The following is an 11,008-nucleotide window of genomic DNA, read 5'->3' as shown; positions in this document are numbered from 1 at the left end:
TATCTTGATCTCAAAATTTAGTTCTTCTTCATTCTTCATCTCAATTCACAAGACTTTTTAAATATTTTCATTAGTGTTCACTCAGTGCATGTGCTTGGGAAAAATGAGATCACTTATACCAACTCTTCACGACCATTGTTCACTTCACGGTTTTCTTTCCATCGTTTCCTTTCATCTCTCTTTCTCTCTCCAAAAAATTAGGCTAGTCAAAAGTGTCTACATCTTCATACAGTTTGATAGAACCACTCTCGCGTTGCGTGTAGTTCCTTTAGGCCGTTCCCTTATTTAGACTTCCAGAATTTGTGATGGCATACATTCGATGAGGTAGCTTTGCCTATCTCTGGTTTGGAACATGCGTCGTGCGATTCCCGAACGGTAGCTTGCGGAGTGGAGTGTGGAGAGTCCCGGTAGCCCCGAACACCGGCCAAGGGGGAAGATGACAGAAGTGGAGGCCACAACAGTAGCGGCTGGTGCATCGCCGGGGCCTCGGGTTTCCTTCAATAGGGACGTGCATGTCAAACGGATCGGTTAGTGGTAATCCTGTGAATTTTTCTCTCTGCGCTGTGTTGTTTTCGTTTCGTTTCTCATCTGTGCATTTTCTGGTGATTTTGTGATTCATACATTCCTCTTGGATTTCCATTCGCCTGCACACACAAACTTTCACTAAACATGTGCTTTATCCTCACCGTGTTAATTATTGTTGCGAGGAGTTGGTTCTCCATTATCTGTCTCCATCGAATAACCAAGACTCAGCGGCTCGAACTCCAAACGTGTGCTATGGAGTTCCGATGGTCGTGCCAAGGAAAAAACCCACCCAATGACTCAACCCTGAACCCGTCGCGACACTATGGCAACTAGATCGACTAGATCAGCCCACTACTAATTGCACCGTAACGCAATCCACGATCATCTGTGTTGCGCATTGCACCGTTGCACGTACGCCTAACGCTCTCGCCATCCCTCCAGATGGCTGTCAACAGTAACCAACATGATAACACACTTATCAACTTACACAACCTCGCGCCCAGAACTCCCCTCAACGCTGCGGAAGTACACTACATTTCAGAGCCCACACACACCCGATCTGTCATCCAGTGCGCGGACCGCACGTTGACAGATAGGTGTTAGCTGCGCGTTACGTTGCGTGACCAGCGCCATTTCTCGAACGCGGGCGTACAGAAACTAGACCAAACCGAAGATCGCTGCGATGCCCACGACGAGATGAGTCGCTTCCTGGTTTGTTGAAGCTATCAGCAGCACCAGCCTACCACCAGCTGGGTTTGCAAATGGTATCTGTGGCATTACATTTCCTACCATAAATCTGGACGACTTGGAAGTTGGAGTTTCGAATCGACTCAATTTTGTGTGGCGTCACTGATGGCGGCTTTGGCACCTACGTTAAAACGTGTTTCTTGGAAGCAAAATGTCTAACCATCTGACCATCGATGCCATTACAATACGCGTGGGTGTCTTCGAGCCGATTCGCGGGAACAAGTTACCATCTGGGCCGTCCGGTGCCTGCGCTGGATTGATGACAAAACCGTTTGGCATCAATTCAACACGCAGATTTCCGATGTTCTTGTTAAAGTATTTGGCTTTTCTATAAGTTCTGCCTAAGTAAGCTAATTTAAGAGCTATCCATTAGCTATTCGGAGCATTCGATATGTTAGAAAAAGTAGATGCCTTATATTGTAGACCCCTAATTATCGAATGTCCTTCATACATATAAGTGACTATGAAGCGCAAACCTTAAAAAAAATGTAATTTTAAAAGCAATTTTTGACACGAATGCCACATGCAAATATCTCATCAGACACGCAAACAAATAAGGGCAACGAATAATAAATTCGAAGGTGCTTACGATGGCTTTCTTGTATGCATGTGGCAATGAACGCTAGATGCAAAGCAGTGCGTTCAGTGCGGGCGTAATTAATGGATAATTAAATCACCATCGGCTCCTTTTAGGCGCCCAGACAAGAGGGCGACAAAGAATAGATTTTTTACGATACTTTTACATGTTGCGCCACATCAAATCAACTTTTTTCCCTTGTTATTCAAAGCTTTGCGAAATGGAACTAAAAAGAGGAAAAAAATTGGATCATCATGATCAGAACCTGCGCATATTTGGCCTTGGACTTCGCGTTTTTTTATGGCCAGTAGGGTTTCAATAAAAACCCGGAGTTTCGTCTAACAAGCAAAAAGATCATTTGCGCGCATGGAGATCAACAGGCAAAACATCGGAAGCAGGTGTGGGCGTAAGTGTTTCCGAAAGAAACTCCGTCATTCGGGGGCCTACGCGAAAACTTCGCTCGCCTTCCGGAGCGAACGGTTTTGTGGTACGCACGAGTGGTTGCTGATGGCGACGACTTCCTTGGGAAGATTTGCACACGCCTGTCGGACCCTGGCCTGGGGCAACGAGTTAATTATCGCTCGCTTTGGCGTTGAGTGTTTGGAGGCTCACGCGACACCACACTGAAAGAGTTTTGTCGCCCGAGAAGTGGCCATTTTGTACGCGTTTATCTGAGCCTGAGCTCTGTGACAGCTTGTGCCGGCGTGACGCCTCTTGGGTGACCTTTTGAGGTTGTGCGCAGGCTTCCGCGATTTTGCACCGTTAAACAAACAGCTTCATTCACGTCAGGTCGTGGTGCAAAACTCTGAAGCGAAATGACGTAGGAGCGAGCTAAAGCTGCAAAACCTACATACCGATCTTGACCAGGCGTTGATGTTTTGGTTGAAACAACGAATGTGTTGTTGTTTGGACACGATTTCGCGTTGGCTGATGTCGCTGGACGTTAAAGAAGTCATTCATTATTCCGAGCTGCCGTGAAGCTGTAGACTCCATACAGGTTGGAGTAGCTTCTTCTGAGAAAAATCAACTTCCAATGCGTTGCTCCCAAGCCGACCCTGGGACCCCCTGTTCCTCACCGAACACATTCCAAACATCCGCTAGGTGGCAGCCAAACAACAGAAAAAGGGCACCCGCCGTACTTGCTCATCTAAAATATTGTAATAAGCAATTTGCGCTCGCTCGCCTTTCATCCCACACGATAAAACATATGAACACAACCGACAGGCTTCTCCCGTAGCGCGCCGCCTTCAGCTCGACTCGCATCCAAAGTCCATTAGGGATGACTTCAAGTTGACCCGCCCTAAGCGTGCTCAGTTTGTCAACCAGCGGCGCGTAATCGGCTTCTCAACCTTCCGATGCAGTAAGTGGATGCAAACCCAGGTGCGTGCCCAGCAACCCCGGGGTGTCGTCCTGCAACAAAGTTGCAATCAGTCCCGCACCGATTCCATTTGTACCTGTCAGTGGCAAATTACACGCTATACGCAGGCCGTCCTAAGGCCGTGGCGCGTGGAATCCCGCTCCTTGGTCCGGTGCGCTTCTGCCAAATTGAACGGGAATGAGCACGCGGCTCCAACTGAATGGAGCTTTCTATGGCCGTTTTCGCTGACGGTGGTTAGGGCTATCGAAGACGCTGCAAATCATCTCATTCACGATGTCTTGCACTCGCCATGTGTCGCCCCTGGGTGACTTTTGGTGGCGGCGATGGTGTCTTTACTACTCGATCCGGGGGTTAGCCGACGTCGACGGTAGTTGCATAGATTACCTAAAACGATAAATAAACGTTTATAGGCAAATAAAATGATTCTCTTTTCTCTCGCTTTCTTTGTATCGCGGTTTGCGAGTGAGTACACTTTACACATTTAAATTTACTTGTATTAGCTTTTACATTTTTCATAACGTGTTAGATGCAGATTTTAATACTGTAAACTTTTCAATGCAATTTTTATTGCCTCATTATTTGAGTTACCATTTTTTAGTTTTAGTTTTAGATTGATGTTCTTCTAAGTCTCTTGTCTGTTCTATTTATTATTATCTAATCTATCAAGTTAAGCATTTCATTCCACCACATAATTTTCAACTGTGTCAGACCATTGTGTTGATTTTTTTAAGCATCTCTCATTTTTTATTTGTTTGATAAAAATGTGTTTTTGTTACGTCTTAAAATGATTTTTCACAATTTTTTTGCAATTTTAGGATTTTATTTTAAACATTTGTCTCTTTTTGTTCCTTTTTAATTATGTTTTCAGTTCCTAGCATTGTTTTATCGGAAATAATTGGGCCAACATTGTTTTATGCCTTAGAAATTAATTACAAATTACCTTTGTTTATTTTTACTTTTTAAATAAGTCTTCTAAAATATCGTCTTGATCGATTCGACCTTCAGTGGTTGAACAGTGTTCAAATTTGCATACACTAGCTGCCCAAGACAAGTTTGTTACGTTTTAAGTGACCCTCCGTACTTTTAACTTGCATGTCACGAAACAATTTCGACCACACACACAAACACGTCGGTTTTGTGCGTGAAAAATAAATAAACAATCATTTTCTTCTAGACAAAAGTAAAACGCACACCAGAGGGGTAGCTCCAACTGTCCTCCAGTGAGAAGCCTCCACTTGGGACGTTGATTGGTTTACTTTATTTTTTATCGTGTGTGATGCTTTTCTTTCTTTTACTCCCGGGGCAACATGATGTTTACAAATTTGACCAACACCATCGGTCGTAAATTAGAGTCAAGTGCCGGGGAGCTGAAGTGTCCGTCGGTTCGAAATGGGCCGTGTGATTATGACGGAGCAACATGCGTTTCGGTGGGTATGGAGTGTGAGTTGGTGCACGGCAAAGGATGCGGTTGGAGTTTTTCTATCGCGAGAGCTTAAGAGACCCTTAGGCTGGCGCATCAGAAGCGCCCCAGCGTTGCTGAAACCTTCTGCCAGTACCGATCGTGGTGCAAAAGCGAATCGATGGCTCACGCAAATCATGAGCCTTCCTGCATGTGAAAAAGAGGTACAGCAAGACAGCAAGAAACATTTGCATAATAGCATAGATAGAACAACTCTCGCACCCGTGGAGAGTACGCAAAAACCTCCATTGATGGACCTCTCGAGCCGGACTCGACTCGGGTGACGGCTGCCATGCCATGCTCGTATAATTTATGCAACGCCGTGAGTGAACTACCCCGCGAAAGAAGGGCTCCTCCGAAAGGGGGTAGTGTTTTTCTTCCCCCAGTTCCAGCGTCTCAAGAAAACTGAAGTGCCTCCCCGGTCCTTCGCTCTCCCTTTCGATCGCTTCATCTCGACCGCACGCTGTTGCATTCTCGCGATGTGGTGGTGTTTGCAAGTGCAAGTGCCGCACCGACGGTGAAAGGCACACTCAAGGTAGCAAGGTCGTCTTGTAGGGCGCTCCAGGAAGTACCGAAGCGGTGTCACTCAACGCGAACTGGCCGCGAATTTTGCCTCGTAATTAGTAGAATCGATCGATCGAACTATAAATAGAAAAGTAACAAAAAGACCATCGGCTCATCGGCGGCATCACCGGGTTTCCGCATTATTACTGTCCTTTTTTCTGTTGCTGTGTTGCACACACCTCTGCCACTGCACGGTTTTGTTGAACCTAATCCGGTCGGACGGGTTGCTTTGTGGCGGTGGCATTTATTGACATTGATTAACTGTCTTATATGCCAATTTATGCGCGCCCCTGTTGGCTTCTTTTTTCGTGGACATTACAAATGAGCGAAAAATACAATCCCATAAATTTCCTAAATTAATAAAACCCACAGTGGCTTCTCATAAATGCGAGCTATAAAAAGGAGGTGTTATAAAAGGTGTTGACAGAATACATTACCAAATTATTGAGAAGGAATTAAAATTCGCCTTCTGACTTAGCTGATTTGAACACAAATAATCGTTTTGCTACACACTTATACACTCCTTTTATGTCAATGTGCTTTTTAAGTACGGGAATATGATTAGAGTACATTAAACAATATCAACATCATTATAAAAACGAGAAGAATTATAGTAAGAAGCAGAAATACCAAATGTTTGTAGTTTGTGATGTTTAAAACAGTAAAAAAGCTCGAAAAGAATTGTTCCATTGTTTGTAATATGAAACAGATTTTCAAAACATAATTTGATATAATAAGCTTGGGTCTATTTACTAGTTTTGGTTGATGGATTCGTACATTAAGGTGTTTTCTTCCCCATGGTTCTAGATGTACTTCATTTCGCTTCCGGTGTTTTGAGTTCCCTCTCGTAGAAACGCTTTCTCATTTAGGGTGACACAAACAACGCCCCTGCCTTAGTTCTAACACTACCCTAGCTATATCGTACCGGTCCGGTTTTTGCTCTTTACCCCTCCGTTGCAGGACCCCGAACGGAGGCGCGCAGTTCGCCGGCGAACGGGACGGTCCGGAAGGAGCTACCGGAAAACCTTTCCCAGGAGGCGCTACGGCGTGAGGCCGAGTTTGTGCTTGCCCAGGCGGACAAGATCGATCGTGCCCGGACGGGAGGAGGTGGAAGTAGTAGCACGCCAGTACAACAGCAGCCAATCGATCTCGGTTCGGCCAAGTTCAATTCCCTACCGTCGAGGAAGTCCCGCTCCAAAAAGGTAGCTCGATCGTCGAGTGACGCAGCGACGAAGAAACCTTCCAAAAGTCTGCTGAACCTCTTCGGCCGGAAGCCACAACAGGTGGATGAGAATGCAGGCATAAAGGGGTCACCAGTGGCAGGTGATAAGGTACCCACGGGAGCACGGAGTACCCTTGGACGGAGTAAAAGTGATGTCGGTAGCGCGACCAAAGGTACCAACGGCAGTGGACCTCTTGTGAAGCAACGACGAGTGCCTAGGCGTGCCACACAGGAGCTGGGAGAGCTTCGATCCGGCTCGGCGAAGAAGTATGACCCACTGACGCCGATCATCGAGGCAGCAACACCGTTGGAGTACCCACCGCAGGTCGACCCGTTGACGGCGTTCGTACGTCGCGGGAGGGCAGTTTCGGAGGAACCGCGATCATCGACAAAGCCTCCGGCGGCCAAACCAAGCGTTATGGAAACGATCACCCTGCTGCGAACGAACAACACAGCCTCAAAGTCCCAGGAAGCGCTGCACAGCTCGCAGCTCCCGCCCGAGAAGCCACACCTCACGAAGGGCGTCACGGTGGAGAACATTGTGAAGCGGTTGTCCAGCGAACGGCATACGTCCCCACCGCCGGCACAGATTGTTAGTGGCGGATTTTCGTACACCCGTGGGCCCGGAGATCCGATCGTGTACGCGCAGGTTGTATCGAACGAGGGAAGTACCTCGAAGCACACCGTGAGGAACCATCACTATCCATCGACCGAGGAGGAAGAGATCGGAGGAACCAGCATGTGGAACACGAGCACGGAGAGTAAGGTGCGGACGTCCACCGGTTTTATGGATACCACTCAGAGACCTAGTCCACCGTTGCCTAAGTACCGTCTGGATGAAGCCGACCATCCGTCGCACTCGACAAAGGTGTTTCGAGGACACCTCACCAACAGCGATGAAGATGAAGGACTTGGGATTGATTACACGCGGCACCAGCGTTACAAGTCGTCCGCGTACGTCCAATCGTCCTCCAGTCATTCGAAGACCCAGAACTCGTCGTCCAGAATCGAACGCACTTCTCCAAAGTCGTTTCTTACCAATTCCGACGACGATCCCGTCATTGCACCGAACATTCGTTCGACTCCGGTCGAAAAGGGCTTCACCGGGAGCTACAGCGTTCATTACCGTGGCCAGGCCGATGGCAAGGAGCACCTGCCGGAGTTCCACGAGTTGAGCCAAAGGCGCGAGATCCTGGAGTCTCGCATCCGATCGCGTATAGGTTCGCGGGATCTACTCGATCGCATGTCTCCGGAGCGCAGTGTACCAGTGCCAATCCAGCTCACATCCGGTGGGCACACAAAGACCAGTAGTCGTACCAGTCAGTATCGTACGACTACGAACGAGCGACGTTCGGTTGATCGCGTGTTGGATCATCACTCCCGCGAGTCTCCGGTGCGTCCGAGTACCCTTTCACCGACACCAACTTTCCGCGAACCATCGCAGGAGCCCTCGCTAGGACGTAGGAACTCACGTGGCTACGTCGAAACGTTCGTCACCAAGACGGTGGTCAACCGGGATGGTAAACCGGTGTCCGAGGAGTATGTCGAGCGGTACAAGTACCCGGGCGAAAACGTGGAAGCAGTTACGAGCTCCCGGACGGTGTACGATCGGGAGGGTTCAACCGGGCGGACAGAAGTCCAACGATTCAATCGATACGTCCCACAGGAACAGGGAACGCTGAAGAGCTCATTCACACGCTACACCACCGATAAGGGTGACTCGGGGATAGAAAATGATTTTCGCAAGGACTCGTTTAATCAGGACTTTATATCAGGGTAAGTGGAAAGTCATCAACGGTGTCTTGTTAAGGAAAAGTAATACCTTCTTCTTCTTCCGCAGCAACAAGTTTACGTTGACCAAGAATATCCGTGCCTGTGAAGACTTCTTGCGGATGGAACGGACACATACGAATAGCTGCATGCGCAAGCCAAGAAAGGCACACGCCTATCGTGAACGAAGCATAGATGATGGATCCCGGTACGATCCACGGTTGGATGACGTTTCAATTAGCCGCAGCTACACTCGCGACACGTTGAAGCCATCACTGAAGGCAGAAAAAAAATCTGGAGGTCTTGCGAAGGTTTGTTTCCATTTCGATTCATGCAAGACAAACACCTCTTATAATGCTTCTTTTCCAAACAGGTGAAACAGTTTGTCAGTTCAACCAGAAAGAAGCTGGTCCGCATGGGAACGGATTCGCAGGAAAAACGGGAGCACTCGCGTGTCGGAAGTCTCCGCTCGGACAGTGTTGATGCGGGACGCGTCCCGGACATTGCTACCAGGCGACGCCTATCGACCCCGAAATCGAGTCCATCGTCAGCTAAGCGATCCCTTTCGTTCAAGAGCTCGAAGCTGTCGGCTGATAACGGTACTACCCGGGCATCACCACAGGAAGGCCAGAAGGTGGCCTCATCCTCCTCCCGTGCCGAGTGGTTCAAGTCGTTTGATCGTCTGTCGCGCAAGAAATCCAGCTCGAAGCCTAACCTGACCACGGACACGAAAACGTTGCCGCCACCGAAGCAGGCGAAGAGTTTGCGATTCTTTGGCGACACCGATACGGAGTATGGTGATCAGAATGCGGCGTCATACAGATCGGCACGGTAAGTAGGCACTGTTGATGGGAACTTGTTGTTCTTAAAGTCTAATAACGTTGTCCTATTTCTCAGGAGTAATCTCTCGAAAACGGAAAAGAAATATCGCAGTGCATACGATCTGGACGCTACCCCGAAGATGCGCGAAACTGCTCGAAACCGTTCGTCGTCTTTGCACAATCTCGACGAGGAGGATGAGTTGAGTCTACGAGTAAGTTGTCCGGAGGGAAATGACACAAATCTGTGGCCTAATCTGTATATCTTCCATCTAATCCCAGGGCAAAGACTATCGTTCGGTAGAGCAAAGCAGCACCAGCTACCGAGTGGGATCACCATCGGGTTACCGGTCCGCCGCACGGGACTACACTCCGGAACGTGTGGCCAGAAAGTCGTACCAGCAACGCTCGCGGGAAGCCAGCATCGATCTGATAGACGGTGAACGGTCGCAGACACCGATGCAACGTCCAGGAAGCCGTATCCGCACGAGCGAGCACAAGAAGCCACCGACGGGACCGCCGAAGCCAGCGCGAGCCTTCGAAAGGCGGGACAGTTTGAACAGGTATGGCAAGTTCAGGAGTTGGTAGTTTGTCCGCAATGGAAGATGAAGAAAATGTTCTAATGTGGTTCTCCATTTTGCTAGGGACATTGATCGTATTCTGGACAGCTCTGGAACGGAAGGTGAATCTAGTCAACAAAGTCAACGCAGTGTTGTTTTTCTGCATGCCACTACAGGTGACTTTTGAGATGGTGGAGTACTCCATGAAATAATTACTAACTTGTCTATTATATCTTCTACATCACAGTTGGTGACATTCCGCACCCGCAAATAGCGAACGCCAGACGCCGGGCATACTCCCGGGAGTCACTGAACAACTCGGTCGCCTCCTCGAAGAAACCGCAGCCGATGACGCGTACCGTTTCCCGGTCGATATCGGTGCTGGCACCCTGGAAGCCGAAAAACATACGCGAGGGCTACGAAATCGATTACCATAAGGATCAGCATCAGGCGAAACCGATCTCAACCTTGCCACGCTCCGGTGCGGCAAGCCGTCAATCGACCGGAGGAAGCCAATCGACACTGAGCCGACCCAAGCATCGTTCGTCCGCCGGTCGGGACGATCCGGATTCGGATAAAAGTTCATCGTTCGAGCAGTCGCGCCGTTCGAGCGCGGACCAGCAGCGACGCTCGAGCATGGCACGGGAGTCGGGCGGATCTGCCACGCCGTACGCGTCCACTACCCTGCCCAGCTCACGGCGGATGAAGGACTCGATCGCTCACTATCCGTCGCGCACTGGCGGAAGTGGCTCGACGTTAAAGTATCGCCGTTAGAGGGCGAACATGACGAACGTTTCTAACCAACTTAGACTGTGTAGTAACGCCTTTTTGACCACTAACGGAATGGACGGAGGGTGCTGATTAGGGATCGACGGACCTCCACGTCGGTTTTCCACTAGGTAATAAATTCGATCAATTAAATTGACATTAGATTAATCTACTCCACGCGCACAGAGTGGATCACGTTCGTGCGCAATTTCACCGTTGCCAATAGTTGGAACAACACGTGGACCAACTGACCTTTGCACGTGCATTGATTGGATTTCATTTTTGCCCCGATTTTTAACAAAACTGAAACAAGTCTAACTACCGGTGTTTTTCGCGCACTCCCGACTGACACGGCATGGAAATCGTACCGAAATTTGTAATCTTTTTAATGTTATAATTTTGTCGATGCGGCTTCTAATATTCTAATAAAGAATTCTAAGAATCTAAATTGCTACAGATAAATGTTGTGTATCGAAAGAAATATCTTTTATTAAATAAACAATAAATTTGTTTATTATCAGTTGATTGGTTAAGACAATTTACAAAATTAATTGTACGTAAAAGTAACGGTCAATTCAAAACCAAGGTTGTTCTTACCATGCACTTCGAAGTGAAATAAC

The 11,008-nt window shown here is 48.3% G+C and overlaps 1 protein-coding gene across 1 annotated transcript; it reads left to right on the top strand.

Moving 5' to 3' along the window:
• Nucleotides 1–436: 436 nt before the first annotated feature.
• On the top strand, nt 437–10,794 carry LOC131272773 (uncharacterized). The gene is made up of 8 exons (XM_058274625.1): nt 437–527; nt 6,211–8,248; nt 8,313–8,553; nt 8,616–9,073; nt 9,140–9,275; nt 9,343–9,623; nt 9,705–9,796; nt 9,868–10,794. The coding sequence occupies exons 1-8, from the start codon at nt 437–439 to the stop codon at nt 10,392–10,394; spliced, it is 3,864 nt and encodes a 1,287-aa protein (XP_058130608.1). The 3' UTR covers nt 10,395–10,794.
• The last annotated feature ends 214 nt before the right edge of the window (nt 10,795–11,008 follow it).

This window comes from Anopheles coustani, chromosome 3 (assembly GCF_943734705.1).
Source record: "Anopheles coustani chromosome 3, idAnoCousDA_361_x.2, whole genome shotgun sequence".
NCBI classification, from domain to species: domain Eukaryota; kingdom Metazoa; phylum Arthropoda; class Insecta; order Diptera; family Culicidae; genus Anopheles; species Anopheles coustani.
Note: the sequence above shows the minus strand (reverse complement) of the source record. Positions and strands in the feature narration are given on the sequence as shown.

Coding starts and splice junctions, on each gene's coding strand:
- LOC131272773 (XM_058274625.1), top strand. CDS start 437: ATGACAGAAGTGGAGGCCACAACAGTAGCGGCTGGTGCATCGCCGGGG. Junction 9,276..9,342: donor AGGATGAGTTGAGTCTACGA/GTAAGTTGTCCG, acceptor ATCTAATCCCAG/GGCAAAGACTATCGTTCGGT. Junction 9,624..9,704: donor AGGCGGGACAGTTTGAACAG/GTATGGCAAGTT, acceptor CCATTTTGCTAG/GGACATTGATCGTATTCTGG.